Source organism: Lipotes vexillifer, unplaced genomic scaffold (genome assembly GCF_000442215.2).
Source record: "Lipotes vexillifer unplaced genomic scaffold, Lipotes_vexillifer_v1.1 scaffold484, whole genome shotgun sequence".
In the NCBI taxonomy this organism is placed as follows: domain Eukaryota; kingdom Metazoa; phylum Chordata; class Mammalia; order Artiodactyla; family Lipotidae; genus Lipotes; species Lipotes vexillifer.
The window spans coordinates 2,050,293-2,075,315 of record NW_006786458.1 but is presented as its reverse complement, the minus strand read 5'-3'; the positions used below and the strand labels follow the sequence as shown (position 1 = coordinate 2,075,315).

The following is a 25,023-nucleotide window of genomic DNA, read 5'->3' as shown; positions in this document are numbered from 1 at the left end:
TGACCTTGTTGTTCTAAGGTGGGAAAATGAGGCAGAGCAAAGGACCAAAAAAAGAGAAAAAAAAAAAAAAAAGGTGTGATGGAAGATGAGAACATCTTTGGACCCGATCCTTTATAAGGTGCCATTTAAGCAATTAATTCTGCGATGCAGTGAGCTGTGCACGTTGAGGCGACCCTGCTACATCACTAGGGGTGGCTTTGCCCTGACCCATTCCCACTTCCTCCTTTGGTGCAGCTTTAAAACAGATAAGCACTTGTAGGATGGATAGGATGGATGGTTAGTCCTAACTCATAAGTGTACCAAATCATCCACGTCCCCTAAAATTCTGCCCATGTCCCTCCTTTACTTAAAACTCTCCAGTGATTTCCACTGTCCTCCAGATACACTAGATCGCATGTAAGTCCTTCCTATCTTGGCTCCTACCCACATTCCCAGCTGCATTGTACACCGATCACTACCTGAAAAATCTAGGCTCCTTCCACGCAAAGCGATGTCCATTTCTCCCAAATGCTCCAGACTCTCTCAGTAAGTGACTCCTCCACCTGGAACCACTTTTCTCCTCTTCCCCCCCCCCCCCCCCCCCCCGAATGCTCCCCGTCTCTCGCACACACACCACACCCTCCTCCAACTGCTAATTCTGACATTTACAGAGTCTCAGAAATCTCTTCCTCAAAACCTTAACTCTGGGTTGGCCATCTCTCCCACAGCTGCTGGAATTTATTCCTATGCCAGCACTCAGAACCTGGACCACCTTGGCTTGCTGTCCTCTCCCCTCAGATGGTAAGAACCTACAGGACAAGGAGCTTGTTCAGTTTTGTATCCCAAGGAGCTAGTAGGCACTTTATAAAATGTACTGCATCAGTGAATTCTGGATGGAGAAAGAATTGTAATTTCAGACATAAGGGATAATCGAAAAGAGAATGTGAAATAATAAAGTCCCCACTGAATTGTTAGACCATCCGGAAACTGTTAGACCTGGAATAATGAAACCATTACTCTGGGCTTCAGTAAGAACTTCCTGTAACTGAACTAAAATTAACTTACCACCAGCTGATATTTTGTGCCTCAATCTTATTAAGAGTCTAATACTTGATATCCATGCCATTATGACCTTGGTTCTACCTAAAGGATTCATTCATTAAAAAAAGAAAAGTCAATAAGCATTTACCACGTGCTGGAAATAAAGTTCCTGCACATTCCAGGAGAAGGCAGCAATAAATAAGTAAGCTTTTATATACATATATGTAAATATATTAAAATTATATAGTAAATATAAATACATCAATATCATATATAATATTACACACATATATTATAGGTATATAATATTTATGTATACACACGCAGGATAATTTCAGATTATAAAAAGTGCAAGAAGGAAATAGGGCAATATGATAGGGTGTACCTGGGGGAAGGAGGCCACTTTAGATAGAACAGTCAGGAAAAACTGTTTTGTGCATTCCTTTTGATACACAAATATATACCATCACCCCCTACACACTATGAGACCACTTCTTTTTTATTTATAGGTGAAAAGTCATGATATATTTGTATAACCATACACTTCTAAAATGATATTGAATATTAGGATCTGCTATAAAAACAAGGCAAAAAAAAAAAAAAAGCCACACAAAGAAGTGGCTGATGGCTGTCCAGCATGTTCTTCAGTGATGCTTTTCTACAGCAATCCCAGGTACAGATGCCTGGGTCACGTTATCGACTAGAATCAGGGCTGAAAATATCCAAGATACTCATGAACAACGAGTAAATGTGGAGTTAAGAGCCCTCAGCCTAAGTGGGGACAGTGGAGACATCAACCCCCCCCCCCCCGAATGCTCCCCGTCTCTCGCACACACACCACACCCTCCTCCAACTGCTAATTCTGACATTTACAGAGTCTCAGAAATCTCTTCCTCAAAACCTTAACTCTGGGTTGGCCATCTCTCCCACAGCTGCTGGAATTTATTCCTATGCCAGCACTCAGAACCTGGACCACCTTGGCTTGCTGTCCTCTCCCCTCAGATGGTAAGAACCTACAGGACAAGGAGCTTGTTCAGTTTTGTATCCCAAGGAGCTAGTAGGCACTTTATAAAATGTACTGCATCAGTGAATTCTGGATGGAGAAAGAATTGTAATTTCAGACATAAGGGATAATCGAAAAGAGAATGTGAAATAATAAAGTCCCCACTGAATTGTTAGACCATCCGGAAACTGTTAGACCTGGAATAATGAAACCATTACTCTGGGCTTCAGTAAGAACTTCCTGTAACTGAACTAAAATTAACTTACCACCAGCTGATATTTTGTGCCTCAATCTTATTAAGAGTCTAATACTTGATATCCATGCCATTATGACCTTGGTTCTACCTAAAGGATTCATTCATTAAAAAAAGAAAAGTCAATAAGCATTTACCACGTGCTGGAAATAAAGTTCCTGCACATTCCAGGAGAAGGCAGCAATAAATAAGTAAGCTTTTATATACATATATGTAAATATATTAAAATTATATAGTAAATATAAATACATCAATATCATATATAATATTACACACATATATTATAGGTATATAATATTTATGTATACACACGCAGGATAATTTCAGATTATAAAAAGTGCAAGAAGGAAATAGGGCAATATGATAGGGTGTACCTGGGGGAAGGAGGCCACTTTAGATAGAACAGTCAGGAAAAACTGTTTTGTGCATTCCTTTTGATACACAAATATATACCATCACCCCCTACACACTATGAGACCACTTCTTTTTTATTTATAGGTGAAAAGTCATGATATATTTGTATAACCATACACTTCTAAAATGATATTGAATATTAGGATCTGCTATAAAAACAAGGCAAAAAAAAAAAAAAAGCCACACAAAGAAGTGGCTGATGGCTGTCCAGCATGTTCTTCAGTGATGCTTTTCTACAGCAATCCCAGGTACAGATGCCTGGGTCACGTTATCGACTAGAATCAGGGCTGAAAATATCCAAGATACTCATGAACAACGAGTAAATGTGGAGTTAAGAGCCCTCAGCCTAAGTGGGGACAGTGGAGACATCAATGGGATTAGCAGATGTGGTAAGAGCCCTACAAGAAGTTCAAGGTTCTATGATTCTCACAGAAGAAAGAGACGAAGAACTCATTTATCTGCGACTGCAATAGGCTCTGCTAATACCACTGATCTGAAAACTACAGAACGCGAACGCTGATTAAAATTCTGAAACCGCCTACATTTTGTGCTTTTAGCATTTTCTGAATTGCCTCTTTCTCATCAGCCAGTCTTTAGAAAAACATAAATGAGACTTTTAAAAGCAAAGGTAAAACGACCCTGTGTTTTTTCATGCAATTCCATATAAAATGTTTCCAACTCATTGTCTTTCTAACTGAGAAATTAAGCCCATAAAACTTTGCCTTTCAAAGCTGCCAGGCAGAAAGGGATCTGTTTTTCTTCTTGCAATCTATTTTTCTACTCCTAGTTAGTTTTTTTTCAATGTTTTCTCATTTTAATTAAGATATTAGGTCTCATAATATGGTAAAGAAAGGGCTCCGAGACTCAGGGGATACTCTACGAGACAGCGCTTTGTTTGGGGCATATATTCATAAGTCCTTGGTCTCAATTATATTAGACACTATCCAAAAGCAATTTAATTATTGCCTGTCCATATCAGCCTGCTTTGCCAAGAGTTCCCCCCCAGAGAAGGATGAAGATGGCCATTCTTTTCTGGTTCACTTTGCCAAATTAACTGTGAGTAGACACGCTGGAACACACCAAAGGAAGCGACTTTCCCATTTACTTTAAGGAAACAGATTTTGTTGCCACATTCCTAAGACTGTTCTACGTGGATGTTCTATGCAGTAGCTGGCCCCTGACACTTTCTGGATTCCTGGGGAAGCAAATGAGGACAGGTGAGGAGAAAATCAAGCTCTCCCCATCAACACCAGAAGCCAAGGACTCAGGTCTCCATCTTTCCTCCCTGTTACACCCAAGCCTGCCCATTACAGAGTGCCTTTTCTCCTGTCTCTAGCCTCCACTAATCTCAGTCTTTTTATACTAGCAGCCATTGTCACAGAATTCAGGAGGGCAACGAATGTATTTAATAATTTCTTTGATCCTCTCCGCAAAATAAGCCTGGGACACAGGAGCGACCGAAAAACAAACTGTGACCGCTTGAACTTAAAATAACACTCTGGGGCTTCCCTGGTGGCGCCGTGGTTGAGAGTCCGCCTGCCGATGCAGGGGACACGGGTTCGTGCCCCGGTCCGGGAAGATCCCACACGCCGCGGAGCGGCTGGGCCCGTGAGCCATGGCCTCTGAGCCTGCGCGTCCAGAGCCTGTGCTCCGCAACGGGAGAAGCCACGGCGGTGAGAGGCCCGCGTGCCGCTAGAAAAATAATAATAATAAAATAACACTCTGGTTTCGGGTTTGAGGAATAGCTACACAAAATAGAGAAATCTAAATATCCTTCTAACTTGACAGTAAGGATACTCCTGCATTTGCTTAGAATTTATCCCTCTTTTCTACCTGACGATCTTTGAGGTCTCACTTTTTACATTTCTATTCTGGGTGTCTTTTTTTTTTTTTTTAAGAATTTCTAAAGAGAAGAAAAAAGGGACAAGAAGAAAAGAAACAGCTTTATCTTCAATAGTGGTAGAAATACAGAAGCCATCCTTTGAGTAATTTAGAAATTCTGAGGGCCACTGAGACAATGGCACCACCCCACTGGGTGTCAGAAAACCTGGATTCTATTCTTCACTTTCTTTCCCAAAGAATGCAGACCAGAGTCAAAAGCCTCTTTCTCTGGGCCTCCACCCCACCTCTCCCTCTGCAAGAGAATATTTCCTCTGTTCACCAACCTCTCCTCTTCCACTGTAAGCCTTCTTTGCTGAAAGTACAGGGGACTTGGTCTCTATCTCTAATTCCATCACTAACTTGCTAAGTGACTTTGAGCAAATTATTCCCTCTGGGATATGCCCATCTGTAAAATCAGGGGACCAGCAATGAGATCCGTTCCCAAGGATAAGCGTCTTCAAGTCTATGGCTGAGACATTAAATTCAATTACTCCTCCAAGCAACTTCCTGATTAAATATATCTGACTCGGACCATCTCAGTCCTGAGGTACGCACACAGTGTGGTGGCTCTGTATCAAATGTCCCCTGTATGTAGCTCTTTGCAATGAATCTCATGTCTTTTCTGAGTATCTGGACCTTCTGGGAACCAGGATGGTTGGTGTCTTGGTCTTTCTGTGTCCTGTGCTGCGCTGACCCTTAGCTCTGGGAGGACATGAATCCGCAGGGGCCCTGCCTCTCTTCCCATCCATCCTAGTGCTTTTCCTGTTCAGCTAAAGGCTTGGCCTGACTAGCAAACGCTCGGACTTTTAAAGAAAAGATCCCAATAAAAGACAGTTTTTGCCTCTGGAAATAGTGCAGGAAATCCTGGAAGCCCGGTACGAAAGTCAGAGGAAAACAAAGCCAGAAAAACACCCAAAGCGCCACCTCTGCCCTGTTCTGGCCATCGCCCCATCTCCTCCTGCCTCTCGTGAGAGCCATGCACCAAAGCAGGGCTTGCAACTCACAGCTGAAATGACCTGACACCAGGACGAAGCTTTCTTTGGGAATTTTCTGTCCTTAGTAATAAGCGATCAGACTCCCGGTTTCAACCTTGAGATCAGCTTAATTACACTTCTGAGCATATGCTCCAGCAGCCAGTAATAACCACCAGTTCAAAAAGATGAGACTTGAGTAGCTTTAATCTACCTGGATATGCAAAGATGGGATGAAAGGGCAATTCATGGTGTCCAGCAAGTCTCCCCACCCCCACCTTGGTGACAGGCACTTTCTCTGCTCTAGATTTTTACAGGACTGTAGGCCAGCCCTAGGTTCTATTTTGCTGGTAAATTTTCAATGAGAGATCAATCCTTTCAACGAACTGCATTTTAGTAATTAAGTTCACTTGATTCAAGAAGATGTATTAACCACCTTCCACCACCAGGCTCTTCTGCAAATCTCTTTTCCATAAGAAAATCGGATCAGGTTCAGTCTGCCGAACTTGTATGAACAAAACAGCCTGGCTGACCAAACCTCACCAAACCATTTCGCCCACCGGAAGGTGGGAAACAGCACTGCACTTAATCTCAGGGTGAGGCACTAGAGGGTATGTTTATGATGACCAAACACCTCAGAATTCCTGGGACAGCTCCTCTTCCAAAAAGTCTTGTCCCAACGTCCCCACAAATATACTCCAACCTGTCAGTTTTCAAGACCTGAGTTTTAGTTGGGAAAATAGGATAAGTATGATGTGGGGTGCAGATCTGTGCGTATTCAAAAAGTATAACTGGGTTGTCACTGGAAAGGTAAACTTAGATGTTACATCCAACCATCGTGTAGAAATCAATGCACAGGGGTCTGCCCTTCTAGCTGAGGCAACTCACATGGCAGGGAATAAGGAAGAGCAGCCAAGTTCAGCTTCACTGCATCTACTTTTCACGGCTGGGGAAGACCGTAAGATCCTGAGAGGCAGCAGCAAAGAATGAATGGAATACTTAAAAACTATCCACCTAGCGTAGCTCAGTGACTCTAGGGCTGGAAGGGAGCCCACCGGGTAGGTAGCAGGCACAGCCTTAAAGGACCTCAGGGCAAAATTCCATGTGGATCTGGGTCTCCTAACACTTTTCAACATGAATCAGCTCTTTCCTGAAGCAATGTAGTAAGGGGAGAGTCAGGGGCTGTCACATTTTGACACTGTGCAGGCACTGTCCCAGGAATGTGACACAGACTATCTTATTGAATTCTACAGCAAATCTGCAAGGCATGTGTAATATATAATTACCACTGAAGCCGAAGGAAGGAACACTTAGGAGGTCAAAGGGCTTGTCTTGGGCTGTAAGATCCTCTAACGGCACACCCTGAACCAAAATCCCTGCCGGCAGAATCTGTGTTCTTTCTGCTTGGGTTTGTTTGTTTGTTTGCACTAACTATTACTGGGTTTGTCAATTTTTTCTGAATATAAAAGCACATACCAAGTAAAGGAGCAAGTTAGAATTTTTTTTTTTTTTTTTTTTGGCCACACGGCGCAGGCTGTGGGATCTTAGTTCCCCGACCAGGGATTGAACCTGGGTCCTCAGCAGTAAAAGCGTGGAGTCCTAACCTCTGGACTGCCAGGGAATTCCCAGCAAGTCAGAATTTAAGAACCAGCCGCCTGTCTGACCCCAATGCCCCCAGTTTTGCCATTTCACCAGGCAACCACGTCCTCCTTCACAATGCTCCCTCCTTTCCTGATCAAGCACTGAAAATGCCCGGTAAATAGGTTCCAATGCAGGATCAGCAGTGCAGGCAAAGCTCGTCAGAAACTGTGGTGCATTTGCATGCAGCATCTGAGTGCTTCCCTTTTCCTTTCTGGAATGCTCCCTGTCTCTTGGACTGGAACCTAAGCTAAGGAGGCTCACTATCTACGGGGAGAAATACACAGACTAGCTACTGAGTGCTCAAGGCCGCTCCGCCTAAGACCACAACACAAGACAAAGGAAGTGACCTTGGATAAGGCGGGACAGGGAAGGGAGCTTCAGAGTCTCCCAGTCTGGCCAGAGGGACGTGGAGCCAGGCTGCCCTGAGGGAGGACGGACGTCCAGGGTGGCAACTGTTTCCAGCTAAGACATCAAGACTCTCATGCTCAGGTTTGCAGAGTCCTTGATGGTCTGCCTGCGCGATGATGTCTTTTTTCTTTTTTTTTTTTTTTTACACTACGATAGTGAATTTTATTTGTTCAAGGACTCATCTTGCAAGCATTAAACCAAGCTTGGGCTTTGATTCTGGGAGCCCAGATTCACATACTTAGGAAGATAAGAGCAGACTGTGCTCCATGTACAGGGATGAAAACTAAAGGCTAAGGTTAATCACACTGTAGTTTGAAGTTTCTACAGCCTAGCAGCCGGAAGTCACAGGTCCTTTAGGTCCTCTGGATGTCCCAGATGATTTCTTTTTATACCCTCACAACGCTATGGACTAAACAAGGCAGATTTTGCATCATTTTAACAGATGGGTAAAATCCAGCAGACACTTGGAGACTTCAAGCACTTCATCCAAAACCAGAGTCAGTTAGGGCAGGGCCTGGATGAGAAACCGTGCTTCCTAATTTCTAGTCCCCTGTCTGTCCCCGACAGCTTGCTTCTTCTCCAAAGCATACAGGAAAGATAATAAATTCATAAATAATACTAATATAACAAAGAGAAAAAAGGAACGTGCGGGAATTACCATTTCTCCTTTCTACTCTGGATGGGTGGGTTCCTCTCTCCTTGGCATGGCTGCCACATCCCCACTTTAAAACATATTTATGGTAATTTCACAAGGTTATGGTATGACTGCTAAAAAGAAATCACAGCTATACAAATATCTTTCCTTTCTAGAATAATTACCTGTATCTACATGGCTGGTTAGTCGATTGCATTTTCCTCTCACTTAAGACTCTGTACCTACCTCCTAAATTTCTCATGAACTGAGACTGAAAAGAAGAGAACTAAGAAATGTGTTTGTAGAGGAAGGCGGAGCTCTAAGATGTCTTTAAAGACACCAAACACAATGCCTGGTTTCATAATCTGTGGGAGAAAATGCGTGAGAGATAAAAGTACTGATGGAGATTAGGAAAACCTGTATTCATCTTTACACAGACTGAAGGAACTTACAGACAGAATCAGAAAGCAAACACCAATAAAAATGCTTGTGTGGGGCCTCCCTGGTGGCACAGTGGTTAAGAATCTGCCTGCCAATGCAGGGGACACGGGTTCAAGCCCTGGTCCGGGAAGATCCCACATGCCGCTTACAGAGCAACTCAGCCCGTGCGCCACAACTACTGAGCCTGCGCTCTAGAGCCCGTGAGCCACAGCTACTGAGTCCGCTCACCACAACTACTGAGGCCACACACCACAACTTCCGAAGCCCGTGTGCCTAGAACCCATGCTCCGCAGCAAGAGAAGCCACCGCAATGAGAAGCCCGTGCACCACAATGAAGAACAGCCCCCTCTCGCCGCAACTAGAGAAAGCTCGCGCGCAGCAACAAAGACCCAGTGCAGTCAAAAATAAATAAATTAAATAGATAATTTTTTAAAAAAACGTGTGTGTGTACACGCACATGTCTCGGGGCGGCGGGAGGGGGGGTGGTGATTGAAACCTACAGATCTGGGTTCCCTTAACTTTTTTCCCAGTGAATCATAATATTTAAGGCTTGTTACTTTTTTTTAATATAATATTTATTTATTTATCTAGTTGCAGCATGTTAGTTGCAGCACGGGTCTTAGTTGCAGCACGCAGGATCTTCATTGCAGCATGTTTATTTGCATCACGTAGGCTCTTAGTTGCAGCATGTGGGATCTAGTTCCCTGACCAAGGATCAAACCTGGGCCCCCTGGATTGGGAGCATGGAGTCTTGCCCGCTGGACCACCAGGGAAGCCCCAAGACTGGCTACTTTGACATACAGATTTCTGAGAAAGCATTTCGGAAATTCTGCCTGAAGTGAACTGTCAATGCTTTAGGAAGGGACAGAAAAAAGAAAAAAGAAAGCCAAGATTTCCATTTGAAATGGATCATTTCTGAATGGGTGAGCATGCTATCAAAAGAAGGAGCAGATTCTCAGCCCTATCAACTGATTAAGATCCCCGCAATGAATACCTTTTAGTCAACCAATAGCAGCTATAAGACATCTAAAAAATAACTCACAATAACAAAATAATTATTTTATGAGACGTCAAGATTAAGATGGGAAATGTGCTGCCCCCCCGAGAAGAGGGTGGAATTTTCTTTTTTTTTTTTTTTTAACTTAGAACTCAGTTCTGCTGTTAAATAGTGGAACTTCCACATAGGAAATCCTCAACCAGAGCTTAAAAGATTTTGGAAACACAAATACAGGAATCATATTTCTTCCTCCCTGGCTCACTTATTTCTCATTCCTAGTCAATAGCAGACTTGGCACAATTATCTGTGGACATGTACTAGACACAGATCATGAACTAAGCACAAGAGTTGTGTTTTAGCAAGAAGAAAACTCTAGCTCATTCATGCTCTCCACTCTTGTAGATTACAGCTCTAAAAATCTCATTTCCCAGTACTTATTAGCTAATGTTTTTCACCACTCGCCAATTTCCAGAGAGACTATGTTAAGGAACTAACCCATCCATCAACCTTGTTACATCCACCACTAACCAATCAATTAACCGGAACCAGAGAGTGCTTTCAATAGAAGGACGAGATGATCGATGTAGGCCAAAGGGCTTAAAACAGCATCTCTCCCCAGCTTGTGAGTTAAGAATTTACAGGTTAGCTCTCTCCTCGATGAAACATAAAGAGATCAAAAGATCACTTGCATTACAAGGCACTGTGCCCCAGGGGCCAGATGATTGGCTCAGGAGGAAGTGCTCCCATAGTCCAGAAGGAAACATTATGGATTGGTGTGTTTGGAGACACATTATGAAGAAAAAAGGACTTCAGTGGGGCCTTGAAGGATGGGCAGGCGGAGAAAAATCACGTGCTTTTCCACAGAAGGGGTTGGTGATTTCCATTGCTGTGCTCCACCCTGGGAAACCAAAGCCCTGGGAAATGAAATATCTTATACTAACTGCTAGAAGTTATGCTAGAATGAGTTTTGATTCCTGTTTTTAGTACAAGGGTCTAGAGTGAGGTGCTCCCAGTTACTTAGTAAGATTGGCTTTTGAGAGTTAAAATGTAGAATCAATATATGACTGAAAAAAACTTAGACGAAATAAGCCACATAAGGAAAGAGACTGGCTCCCAAGCATTGAGTGGAGTCCTGACTAATCTCATTCACACATTGGGCCAGGGAATATATCAGTACATTCATAGGAATTCTTAGTCAGCCATGGAAGCCTGGAAGATGCCTACAGAAGGCAAGACCTAATGAAGCCTACCCACAAGGTCTCCAGGAAAGAGGAAACTTTAGAAAACAGTGTCTATGCATTCACAGTGTCTGAGAAAGGAGCTTCCTAAAGTGGACATGGGTGCAGGCTTGCTGCCGCCAGACTCAGAGTTCTTGGCCTCCTGCAAGATGGCTGCCCCAGGTGTTCTCAGCCTGATAATATTATTAAGTGCTAGATTTACCTTGCCTTGATTGTAAACCCACACATAAAACTTGTGATTATGGTTTATCAGGGAGAGAATGTGCTGGTTCCTGTGTCATTTCCCACTGACCTGGTATAACTTATTAGCATCCTAAGGTCAAACCATTGTTGTGAGAAACAGTACTATGAGTTGGCCTCAAAAAGAAGACTCTTCAGGACTTCCCTGGTGGCGCAGTGGTTGAGAGTCCGCCTGCCGATGCAGGGGACGTGGGGTCGGGCCCTGGTCCGGGAGGATCCCACATGCCACGGAGCGGCTGGGCCCGTGAGCCATGGCTGCTGAGCCTGCGCGTCTGGAGCCTGTGCTCCGCAACGGGAGAGGCCACAACAGTGAGAGGCCCACGTACCGCAAAAAAAAAAAAAAGAAGACCCTTCAGAGCATGGTTTAATGTGATTCATCTTCCAGCATCGGTAAGGTACACAGAAGGTAGAGAGTGCACCCTCATAGGAGCCCTCATGGGGCTGAGCACTGAAACAGTGACAAATGTCTATTCACTGGGATACACACAGAGGCTAAGAGCAGGTCCCTTAATTTCCTCATTGATAAACTGGTAATAATTACAGCTACTTTATAGCAGTGTTATGAGGATTAATAGTTCCTGGCACTTAGTAGGGACGATGTGTTTGCAGCTCTTATTATCCTTATAACTTTACAATCAGCATGCGAGTTGGGAAAATACTGACCTAATGATTATGCCCACCTCCTCCACCACCCACATCATCAACCGCTCTACATGGCGAAAGTGGGAATCTGCTGGTTATCAGCCATTGAGCTGTCCAGGTAAGATACACCCACTCCATACAAAGAGCTAATGAGTGGCCGATCCCTTGCAGCGGAACAGATGGGCTGAGGGCCCAGGAATAATGCCACAGGCTCCAAGCACCAGGGGCAAACTCACCACATAGAGCTTGCGCCAGATGACAGCCCATTCCCGCAGTGTCGAGGTGAGCTCCTGTACCAGTGGGAGCTCCCCGGGAATCACAGTCTCGTGCTGCCTAAAGAGAACAGACAGATGCTCCATTCACTCTGGGTGGATCACCATGGCTTTTCTTGATGAAGGTCATGATTCCCACAACTCAAAGATGGGAATGGGCTGGTTGGGCTTCAACCAAAAAAAAAAAAAACCTGTCCATTTAGGGAAGGTTTGGGTAGAGAATTTTTACCACATCAAGCAGCTGAGAAAAGAGAAAGAGCTTAACACACCACGATTCTCGAAATAAATGGGTACAGAGCCCAGCCTCTATCTCCCCATTCTGGATCTTTACGGGAGCTTCAAATACCAACCAGGCTGGCTGCAGCAATTACCAGGGATGGAAGCCCAAATCCAGTACTTTCGCTGGTTCTGCCAAGCAGCCATTTCATTAGGGAGGGTGGGTGGGTGGAGAAGTGTTCACGGCACAAGTGTCCTGGGGCTTGGAGCCTCACACAGGACCTGCTGTGGGACTGAGGTGGGACCCTCTTTTGCAGTGGCACTAGGTTTGCTTCTCATCTGCTGTCTCACTGCACAGAAAACGTACATATACCCAAATCCTCACTTACAGCAGACTTTTAACAAGGCAAACCTGAGAGTCATGCACATAAATCCCGTCTGGTATTTTTATGATTAGCAAAAGGAGAAAAGGAGAGAGCAAAAGCAAGCAAACAAATGGGGATTAGTGGTGGGACTGCCAGGCGTAAATAAGAATACAAGACACCCCGTTAGGTTTGGATTTCAGATAGATTAAAATAATTTTTAAGCGTAAGTATGTCTCAAGAAATATCTGAGACATGCAGGTAAAAAATTACTTGCTATCTGAATTTCAAATTTAACTGGGCATCCTGCATTTTACCTGACAACACTAGTTGGTGGGAATATGCCCCCAACCCTGCCCTTCCACCAACGTGGCTGGCTGTAAGTGACTCTGGAGGCTGCCTAGGAATCAGAAAGAAGATTCTCCAGGAGGGCAAGACAACTGCTTTTCAGCCCTGATTATGTGTGAATTTGGGCACGTCTCCATCTCTCGTCTATAAAACGAGGGTGCAGAACTTATGGCTGAGAATGTTCTCTGCCGCTGTTAGCCAGAGTGCCTCCGTGACCCACTCCACACTCTCTAACGGCCCTGGGATTCCGGCTCCAGGCTCTCTTTATTCCCTCCTTAACTCTCCTGCCTGCTGGCTCACCAGCTAAGTGGATTTTCTCTGCAGAGCGCATTCGCCCACATTAGTTCGTTCATAATTTCATATCAAGTTCATGACCTACGTGGGGACAGATTTGTTTTCTCTGATTTGCTGGGGGAAAGCCCCAGGTGCACTGACTTGTCCAAGGTTCAGAGCTGAATAGTGCAGGGTGTTGTATGCTCACCTATCATGCCCCAAGGTTCCCAAACAGGCGGCTCTCAGGTCTTAAGGGCCAAAGAGCACCAAATATTCATGTACGTGCACACTCATGCGCGCACACGCACGCATACACACACACACGTGCACGCGATCAGTGAGCCGCCAGTGCAAGAGGAAAGTAAAGGCACTCTCCGTTCGTTATCTGTCTTTACTGTTCTGTGGAAGGGATAAGTATCAAAAAAGAAGACAGATGAAGGAAAGATGTCAGGAAAAAGTTTTTATTCATTTCCCTTTCATCCGAGAAGTGGAATTGATGAGCTGAGACAATAACGCACAAAATGATATCTTCTGACTTCATAAAATCTATAAGGATATTTTACATCTTCCTCACCTGTTAGGAGTCTTCCTACATTAGAACTTACCCACGGTCTTCCACAGTGGCCTCTTTCAAATGGATATACGTTTCAGGGAAAATACCCTACGGAGAGAAGAACTTGGGTTATGTGGCCGTAAAAATCTCAGCCCAAAGTAAAGAGCACAGACAGCAGCAAGGATGAGTGAGGGAGGGGAAAGGACGCCTGGACAACAGCTACAGTTTGCTGTCAAGGTTGCGTGACATCAGTTACATCACCTGCCTACCTAAATGAAAGCAAGCCTGAAACACTGAAAAGGTATAAATTAATCCTTGGGTTCAGAGAGCATAAAATAAATGCTCTGTAAATGACCAGGCATACATGCCCGGGTCAGCTCAGAGCTGCCATAATGGTAAAGTGTTTAACAGGGAGATCCTAAAACCCCTCCAGGTCCTACATGCCATGATATGCTTCCCTCAAAGGGTTTCATATAATTAGTGAGATGGAGGGCTATGTACTTACTGGCCCGTAAAATTATAGTGATTTTCTAGAGTCATTCGCCTCAGCACTTTCACTTAAACAAAGTGCATGGAATCAATTAGGACTTGTTATCTGGTTATCTTTAGCACTCTCCAGTCTCAAACTGCTCTCCATTCTATGTCCCTAAGAGGCAATTCGTCATCAGTATTGTGACACTGCCCGTGGGGAAACTAAGCCCAGAAAGACCTAAGAGAAACACTGTAAAGTGGTGGGTAAAAACTGCAGAACTGAAGATTGCATCTAACCAACAGGAAGCAAGCCATGGACTTGAGTTTTCTTAAAAGCCAAAAGCTTCTGTTATTCAACCGCATGATATGCTCATCAATAAACAGAGACACTGCCATCTAGAAAAGCACTGCTGTTCCCTGTTTTATGGTACTTTTCAGGCCAGACCAGGAGAAGCAGAAGAAGCTGGAGCTCAACAGGCCCCACTGGCCCAACTGCTCATAGCCCTGAGCCTGTATAAGTGCGACCACGTGGACACTCAACGTCAGCGGAGACTGACCACAGGATGGGAGAGGGAGAGCTCACTACCTGGGAGGCTGGGTCAGGGATGTGTGCGTACCCAGTGATCCTTAATCCATTCAGAGCCAGAAAACTAGTGCATTTCAACCCCGGTTGGTCTTGCGTCTAGTTTTATGTGCTATGTTTATCTGAGCAATTCTCTCCTTTCTCTCTTTTAATCCTTTGCCAGTAAAACAGGAAACAGCAAGAAAATCTGAGGCTATGCTGCTCCCAGCATTGGTGATGACAAGGTGGATCCTGCCACTGCTTGAGCCAGAAGCAAAATGGCCATCCTTTCCCGCCAGGCAGGAAGAACCAAAAAAAAGCACAGGCATACCCGCCCTTCCTCGCGTTCAGAAACGGGCAGGTGTGGGGCATATGAGTGAGAAAGCATTATCCCAATCTTGTGACTCATTAAGACCCAGAACACACATAGAGACAAGGTAACACCGACCTCTTTCATTATAGGGACAGGATTCAGAGTGATTTTGGAAAACCAATCAAAGAGTTAAATACGAACAAAAATTCAATGTGTGTGTAATTCCTTTTGGGCCAGATTAACGGGGTTCTGAAGCTCCAGATCTGTCCTTAGGATGCCTAAGAAACCTTGGGTGTTTCTTCTATCCGCTAGGTTGAGGTAAATGTTTTGTTGACGACGATCTTTGTGGAGAACCAGGCTTGGATGCCCAGCACTCACCTTGATGACAGGATGCTGAGTGAAATCAGCCAGACACAAAAGGACAATTACTGTCTGATCTCACTTGTATGAAGGACCTAGAGTAGTCAAATTCATAGGGACAGAAGTAGAACGGGGGTTAACAGGGGCTGAAGGAGGGAGGAAGGGTGAGTTTGTGTTTAGTGCGTACAGAGTTTCAGTTTGGGATAACGAAAAAGTTCTAGAGTTGGATCGTGGTATGGTTGCACAACAATGTGAATGTACTTAATACCCCTGAACTGGCCATTTTAAAAGAGTTAAAGTAGTAATTTTTTTATCAAGTATATTTTACTACAATAAAAAAGTTGTCCAGAAATCATAAAAAGGTGGAGCGTCGAAACCACTCAAAGTAGCAGTTATCAGGAGCCATATTTGCAGCTTAAAGTAAGATGTAACACCGCTGGTCCCAAGGAATGTCCTGGCAGAAGATTTTTCAAATCAAGAAGATAAAGGACCAATTAACTGTTTCATACATCTATAATCTGATGACTGGTCTCCTAATAACTGGGAGAAATCCAAAATAGAAACATTCGTAATACAAGTGGCTTACTTTGTGATGTCTAAGCAGATCATAAGCAAATAATTTATATTGGGTATACAGACATGATTTTCACATTAAGAGAGTATCTATGTTGCTGTATTTTCACTCTGTTACTTGCAGGCATCATCTTTGCATGATAACATATGTCCACTTACAGCCATTTAATTGCTCTGGTAAATCTGAGGCTGTGGGCCTTTTCCTACACCATTCTGACACACAGAAAGCCAGAATAAACCTAGGTAATATATTTCTGATTTACAGCCTATCTCTCAGTTGTGCTTGTGCTATCTCAATGCAACCTACCCACTTGAGGGGGGAAAAAAAAAATGAACTAATGATTTTCCAGATATTGCCCTTATCCATAATTCCATAATCCTGCCAGGATCAATAATCAGTTTCTGCAAAGCTCTTGGCTTCTTCCATTTGTAAAACCCCTAGCATGTTTTATCACCACTCTAACCGGTTAGGTCTGCTTGTAAATAACACCAAAAATTTCCATTAAAACAACAGGCTTTTCAAATAGCTCTTCCTCTAAAGCCTGGCAAACAAGGAAATAGCATTAGGCATAGCATTTCAACTAGGCTGGATTCCCTAATGAAGGGGTGTCAAAGTTGAGCATAATTCATGACAGCTGACTTGGAATTCCCTGTTTTTCCCACTAGAAAGATATTTCGACTTATAAGTCAACAAGGAAATGCATGGCCCTTGTTTGTACTATTATTTCACTGAACTACAAAGTTTAGTTATCAAGAACTAAGAAAAGCTCTTACTGAAATAATTCTTTTCAAGAGTGAGATTGGAAGGTTAAAAGGGCTTCAAAAAACTTTAAAACACACCGAGACCTTGTCATTTAGATCTTAGTGAAGCACCCCATCCACCCACTTTCCAAAGCAGACAACAGATGGATTCTGATGTATCACAGGATGCCTTAGAGATGCTCCGAAAAGATTCTTACAGACTGTAGACTCTGAAAGGGAAAACTGTGGTCTGGGGCCTTGTTTCAACACAATTCACATTCACCAGTTTAAAAATTCCCTTTGATCTTAAAGTTCAGATGATCTTATCTGAGAGTGGATTTTTGTTTATGTTTTAAAATTAACTTTTTTTTTTTAAGGATTGGTAATTAAGTGACATAAGTATTGCTGCTCCTGAAGAAATTTAGAACTTCAAAATTGTTTACTCTATTCATGCTTTGAAAAGTAACTACCACCTCCATAATTATGAGTAAAATAAACACTATAGGGTTAAACCCAAACCAAGAAGCAGAGGTGGCTGTAAACTAGGTTCTCTAGTTAACAAGCATCCCAGAAGAAAAGGTCTCCTGCTTTGGTCCTATCATGCTCTCATTCACGCCAGAACGTCTGCTATCTTAGGTCCTTATGTGAAAGCTTGGGGAAACTAAAGTCAGCAAGAGATTATTCATTTAATCAAATAATTTATAATTATTTTCATTATAATTAAGCTGAAAATGAAGACATGGGACACAAGCATCTAACTGTGGGTAGAAAAATTCAGCATCAGGATTTGGGGAGGGATAAAAGGATCAAAACTGTGGGAGTTGATACCTGCATTAAAAGCAAATACACCTTTGGGGCTTCCCTGGTGGCGCAGTGGTTGAGAGTCCGCCTGCCGATGCAGGGGATGCGGGTTCGTGCCCCGGTCCGGGAAGATCCCACATGCCGCGGAGCGGCTGGGCCCGTGAGCCATGGCCGCTGAGCCTGCGCGTCTGGAGCCTGTGCTCCGCAACGGGAGAGGCCACAACAGTGAGAGGCCCCCGTACAGCAAGGAAAAAAAAAAAAAAAAAAAAAAAAAAAAGCAAATACACCTTTATTTTGGTAGATTAGTAAACTGTCAGAGTTAATAAACTGTGTGTGTACACACACATGTGCAAATACTGAGTGTTATCTGAGAGTCAACAACATAGAAAGCTTGAGTAGGACAGTCCTGTTTTTTGGCTGTACCACGCAGCGCATGGGATCTTAGTTCCCCGACCAGAAATCAAACCCAAGCCTGCTGCATTGGAAGCATAGAGCCTTAACCATTGGACCACCAGGGAAGTCCAGGACAGTCCTCGTTTTAAATGGCCCTATACCTTGTGGGAAAGTGTTTTTCTGGGCCCGTAGCTCTTTTGAGACTGTGCGCTAGCATCACTTCTGTATCGTGCCATATCTGAAGAGTAAAACCTGTGGATTTGTGAGGGGTTTTTTTGTTTCTGTTTTTTTTTACTTAGCTGTTGATAAATTCTGAAATGTTCCTCTCACCCCTCCCAATTCACTATTTTGCATGTGAACTAACTGTGAAATAGTACGACCCTATCCACTTTGTTCTTTTCAAAAGAAAGTGCTGACAGGCTATGCGGTCCCAACGTGCAGTGTCACAGGAAAAGCGCTGACCTGACCTAAAATACACTGAGGGGGTATTAACCTAACTCACAGATTTTCTTTAGCCTGATGATTAGCAGCTTTGGCACTGCCAAAAGGAACCCACGAGGGTATTTTTCAAACTCTTTGCCCACGATGAGACAGGAACCCAGCACTACTATCATAAAATATAACGAAAAATACATAAAATACCGTAAAATATATACCTAACACAAAAGTTTCCTGAAACACTACTTACCGTCGCATTCTATTCTCTTTCTATTTTTCAGGGTTCTTTTTAAGAAAATGTTGGTCATAACCCACCCTACTGATTTGGGTTTGAAAACTACTATTCTGGTTTAACCATTTTTTAATAAAGGAAAGAGTCAAGTGGAAATGGGGAGACCCTTTGGTTCTGAGATTTCAGCACTGGAACTAAAGGACAAAGGGAGAAGCCCAGGTCCCACCCGCAAAACAGAGCAATGTCCCTGTGTGACCCTGCGGCTCAACTTGAGGGAACCAGTAGCAAGAAGTCCGCAGAGGCCCCACCTGGGGTGTCAAATTCACCTCTGGCCTTTATCCTTGAGTTGGCTGGTGGGAAATATGGCCAAGGTCAGAGAATTTGCTTTCAAATCTAAAGACTAGCCGTCAAAGAGAAGGCAAACTAGGTCTACAGACAGCAGATAATGGAATCAGATACGACCACACAAAACGAGCACAGAGATTTCAAACTAAAACGATAAGCCATACCTTTTTAGATTTATTTTGGAGGGTATATCCTCTGTACCAACCTGTCAGGGCAGAAGAGAACACAAAATCTTTTGTTATCTGGGACAATATAAAGACATTAGCAATATACATGCTCATCTTAGGATACTGGGATGGGATCCAGGAGACATTTAGCAGACAATATAAGCATTCTGGTTTATTATGCAATAAAAATCTAGATCTACTGCAGAGCTTTATTCTCTTGATAATTAAAGGATTTAAAATTCATTTAGAACCATACCTCATCCCTACTCCTTTGGAGAAAGGATAGAACAAAAAACAAACAAACAAAAAAAAAAACAAGACAGAAGGCAGCCCAACCTCTCAACACCTTAATACCTCCCAGCATTCAATGAATGTTTCTGTATAAATGAATATGAACTTTCATCCATTTATATACATTCTGAAAGTCACCTTATCCTATTATAATATATTATACTATTAAAATAGATATTTTAAAATAATTTATATATATTCTCTCCCTCTCGCTTTCTCTCCTACTCCCACTTCCCTCCTCCCCAAGTTCCCCGGTTAAGAACCAATATTCTGGAACAATTTTAAATCGGAGTAGCAAACCTTATATATATAAATATTTACATCTAAAAACAAACTGAAATAAATAATGAAACAACACTTTAAACAATATTTGGCAATGCTACAATACCCCCTACAACGAAAAGATTTTATGTGTTTGCTTAACGAGGCTTTAAGTAAAGTCTTTAACTTCCTTTTAAAAATTCCGATCAATACACATATTCCTATGGATGTTTTTCCCACCCTCTATCTTGTAAAGGGAGTATACTAATCTAATCTGTCCATAAACAGATATTGTATACAAAATATTTATTGAACACCTACTATAGGTAATTCACTGTAATAATTTTCCTCATTCCCCATGCCCATGAGGCATCAGTGTGGTCATCTTGCTTAAGTAAACCCTGTTGTCCGTGGTCCAGATGTGTAAAGTAGCCATACACACACAGTGAGCAGACGCAGGCTGTAATGAAAACTTTAGGCATCATATTTCTGGACAAAACTATTATATAACTGGAAAACATACACACACTCCAATGTTCATAGCAGCACTACTTACAATAGCCAAGACATGGAAACGACCTAAATGTCCACCAACAAATGAATGGATAAAGAAGATGTGGTACATATACACAATGGAATACTACTCAGCCATAATGCAGTAACATGGATGGACCTAAAGATGATCATACTAAGTGATATGTGGAATCTAAAATACGACACAAATAAACCTATCTACGAAACAGAAACAGACTCACAGACACAGAGAACAGACTTGTGGTTGCCAAGGGGGAGGGGGATGGGGGAGTGATGGATTGGGAGTTTGGGATTAGCAGATGCAAACTACTATATATAGAGTGGATAAACAACAAGGTCCTACTGTATAGCACAGGGAACTATATCCGATATCCTGTAATAAACTATAATGGAAAAGAATACAAAAAAGAACATATATAACTGAATCACTTTGCTGTAGACCAGAGGCTAACACAACACTGTAAATCAACTACACTTCAATAAAAAAATAAACTAAAAAAATATTTCAGGCAGCTGTTAATAGCATTCTAGACCTCTCTTGTAATTTGTTCTATAGAAAATCATCCAACACTGGACACGCAAGCTGTTTTGGATATGTTAAAGCAGAGAGTTGAATTCACCTTCTTTGAGCATGGATTTATTAAAATTTTCACAAATTTTAAACTGTCAGTATTCACACATGTTAAGGATTTTGCTATTTTTTACCAGTTAGAATGGGGTATTGCTGTGAACTGGTTATAGGTTTGCATCAAGGCCCATGGTTGACAAAAAGATATCTGAACAGGAAAACACTGCTCCCAATTTAAGATGCCAAAATGCACGCGAGATCCAGTTATACCCACACCAAACAATTCTCCTAGGCCTCAAGAGTCTTCACCCATCTATACACACTTGCTTGGTTCTGCTAACATGTGAAAATGACTTTTGCGGGACTTCCCTGGGGGCTCAGTGGTTAAGAATCCGCCTGCCAATGCAGGGGACACGGGTTCGAGCCCTGGTCCGGGAAGATCCTACATGCTGCGGAACAGCTAAGCCCGTGCGCCACAGGTACTGAGCCTGCATTCAAGAGCTCGCGAGCCACAACTACTGAGCCCACAAGCCACAACTACTGAAGCCCGCGCACCTAGAGCCCGTGTTCCGCAACAAGAGAAGCCACGACAATGAGAAGCCAGGGCAATGCAACTAGAAAAGCCCGCGCACAGCAACAGAGACCCAACACAGCCAAAAATAAAAAATAAAATAAAATAAACTTATTAAAAAAAAGTAAAATGACTTTTGCATGAATAAATGGCTTCAACTCCATCCTGGGCTGGGGAGGGGGAGGCAAGCTGAGAAACAAGACTTTAGTCTCTTCCAAGCAGTTTTCATCTCTCCATGTCCTATAAACCCAAGATGTTACAACACAGACTGGGTCCACTTTCAGAGGGGAATTTATCTGTACTTTTGTCAATAATGTTTTTGCACAGCTGTCCATCACAGAATTATACTTCCGAAACCTGTCGTTTTTGAAACCTTTTTTTTTTTAACCTCCTAAGTCTTCTCTAGAATTGTGGTGTGTGCATAACCCCTATCTAAAGGCTCAAAATTACCACGCTGAATTTTACAAAAGTGAACGCTCATGTTCCTTGGCATTAGGTAGTAGCAGAACATTGTCTCTTTCTGGAGTTTTCATCACAGGCTGTCAAGACTCCATAAATTCAATAGCTTAAATGCAAGGGATTAGTAATAGTCCAAGAGTAGGTTTGCTCATTTCCACATTACCAACCAGGGTTGTGATACAAGCAAGAACATGATTTTCAAATTAATCCCAACATTTAAAGCAAGATAATTACAGTTAAATATGGTATGCTACTGAATGCATATCAACAAGCAGCTATAATCAATGAGTTGTGTGAACTGGTCAGAATCTCAGATGCTTTCTTAAGTGAGAAAATGAAGGAAATGGTGGGGGGATGGTGAGTCCAGAGGACTAGTCTCACTTATAATTAGGTGAAATGACCACCTCAAAAAGTAAGCTTCCAGCAACCATGTGGAACATCAAAAGTGATTCTACGCTAAGCGTTGCTCTTCTGCTCAGGAAAAGTCATTTCTGTTTTCCTGGGACTGCCCTATTCCAGAACAAAAATCTGTCCTCTCCAATTTAAAAATATCAGAGAGTCCCTAATTCCAGTGTCAAAGTCGCTTATTTTACCTGGTTTCTCAGATCATCTCCATCAGCCAAGACTCCATCACCTGCTCCATTTCACCTCACCTGTCCAGATGCATCTCTGGCCACTGCCCACTTCCTGGCTCCCATAGGACAGGTCCCTTACTCGGCTCTCTGATCCCTCTACATGCAACCATTCAACAAATATTTATCAAGCACTAGTTTAGAAACCATGATGCAGTGGAGAGCAAGAGTTATCATGAAGATTACACTCTAATGTAAAATAAATACATATATGTAGAGATATATGATGATCTCAGAGAATGACAGTGCTAGGAAGAAGCAGTCAAGGAGAGCACATGGCAGAAAATGATTAGTAAACATGGGACATGACGTCACTGTGAGAAGCTAAATGGAACCAGTCACGAAAGAGGAGACAGCAACAAGAAGGTGGTCAGAGGGAGGCATGATTCTGGGTCCTGACTGCCTATTAGATTCAAAATACCAATGCCTGGGCCACATCCCCAATACTCTTGATTTAACTGGACTCAGTGGGGGGCCCATGCTTCTAAAAAGTTCCCCTGGTGATGCTACCATACACCACACACATAGGTATCATGGACCGTGGAGGAACTGGGGTTTTATCCTAAGCACAAGGGGAATCCCCTGGAAGGTTCTAAATGCCAACATGCCTCACACTTTTAAAAGATCATGCTGGCTGCTCTAGAAGAATGGATTGTCGAGGTGAGATACAGTGCAGAAAGGACACCAGTGAGGAGACTGGCAGGTACAACGAAAATGGGGAGAGATAAAAAGATGGAGGACCTATTTTGAATCGATAAGAGTTGCTGATGATTTAGCTGGGACTAGCCATTAACTGGGGGAGGAAAGGCAAATACTCAAGGGCACTTAGGTCTTGGGCATAAGCAAATGAGTGGACGGTATTCTTCTTTGGTAGGAGAAGACTGAAAAAAGAAAAACACTAGGGAATAGGAGACAGAGTCAGGAGACCTATTTGGTCTTCTGTTTCCCATCCGGAACAAGGGAGTCCTGAGCTATTAGGTGGGATGGGGCAACTTAGACATCTGCAAAGGTGTGGCTGGGAGGATCCACACGGGACCAGGCTGGCATGGGTTGTCAGAGCCCAGGCAGAAAAAGGTGTGTATCCATGTGGGCGTGTGGGGCTCACATGGGGCGTTAGAGCCTGAGTGCGGTGAAGAGAAGGCCATCCACACGGGACTTGGGTCGGGGGTGGACTGCCACGGGTTCTCAGAGGTGAGGAAGCCGTCCACGTGGGAGAAGGTGGTAATGAAGAGGGGGAGGGGCTACACGCAGGGGAATTGATCAAATACGCAAACATATTAGAAGAAGTGGAAGCCAGGCTTCCTGCCGTCACAGAAGGGGGTTACAGTACAGAGAGCGAAAATACTAGAATGAACCCTGTGATGCTGAGTTGGAATTGAAGGTATCCCCATGTACTCATGACTTTTAAAATGCGTAGAGAGGTCAAAATTCATAGAGGTGTTCATCTATATTTATACACACATGCATATTAGCCCTAGCTCTGCTGACATACCTGTTGAGTTTCTATTTTTCCGACCCTGATGCAGCTGATGGAGATCTCAGAAAGAAGCCCTGGAACTGGCCCAGAGAGCAGCCAGACCAAACTGAAGCCAGAGGACAGAGGATTCCATGAGGAACAAATCCAAGGGGAAAAATGGAACTGTGAAATTATCTCATTTGTCTGAACATATTAGAGGGAGGCAAATGATTCTGTCAGAAAGTCTGGCTATGAAATCGAGGTAGGTCCACAGAGAACCAAGAAAAAAGAAATAACGCCTCTAGAAAAACCTAGTATTCAAGAAAGGAAATGTTATCAAGTACATGGATAGGTTCTGCTTGCTTATACCCCATGGGCACAATAATCTAAATAATAACTATCTTTAAAACAACAGGGCTTCCCTGGTGGGGCAGTGGTTGGGAGTCTGCCTGCCGATGCAAGGGACTCGGGTTCGTGCCCCGGTCCGGGAAGATACCACACGCCACGGAGCGGCTGGGCCCGTGAGCCACGGCCGCTGAGCCTGCGCGTCTGGAGCCTGTGCTCCGCAACGGGAGAGGCCACAACAGTGAGAAGCCCGCGTACCGCGAAAAAAATTTTAAAATAAATAAATAAATAAACAAACAAAAATTATGATATATCTATATTGGGAGAGCTCCATTAGGGACAAATAGGTATATGTGTGCTTGGTGAGGAGTATAAGAGAACAAAATCCTTACCTTCCATAAAGAGCAGTGAATGAATAAAAATAAAAATGGAAATAGCAAGTAATAGAAGCATAGTTATTTAGAAATGAAAAAGGCATATATCACAAAATTGGCTGAAGGAGCTGAAAATGGAATCGGAAACCAAGAGGAATTGGCAAAGGACTGTTGTTTTTCATTATAAACTTTGTAGAAATGACTTTACTTTTAAAACTATATCATTTATGACAATGACAAAATTTTTAAAAAATACACTGCATTAAAAAAAAAAAAAACACTGCATACACTTCTTGGTAAGCCAGGACTAGGCAAAGGCACAAAATAGG

The 25,023-nt window shown here is 43.1% G+C and overlaps 1 protein-coding gene across 1 annotated transcript in view; it reads right to left on the bottom strand.

Annotated features, from left to right (window-relative positions):
* Positions 1 to 25,023, bottom strand: part of DOCK5 (dedicator of cytokinesis 5) — a 214,772-nt gene that overhangs the window by 111,118 nt on the left and 78,631 nt on the right. Inside the window, exons 3-6 of the mRNA XM_007458822.1 lie at positions 19,201 to 19,241; positions 13,860 to 13,915; positions 12,020 to 12,116; positions 1 to 13 (exon numbers count right to left, since the gene is read on the bottom strand). The exon at positions 1 to 13 is cut by the window's left edge and continues 135 nt beyond it. Coding sequence (XP_007458884.1) covers positions 1 to 13; positions 12,020 to 12,050 — 44 coding nt within the window. The 5' untranslated portion in view covers positions 12,051 to 12,116; positions 13,860 to 13,915; positions 19,201 to 19,241. The remainder of the gene's footprint in view (positions 14 to 12,019; positions 12,117 to 13,859; positions 13,916 to 19,200; positions 19,242 to 25,023) is intronic.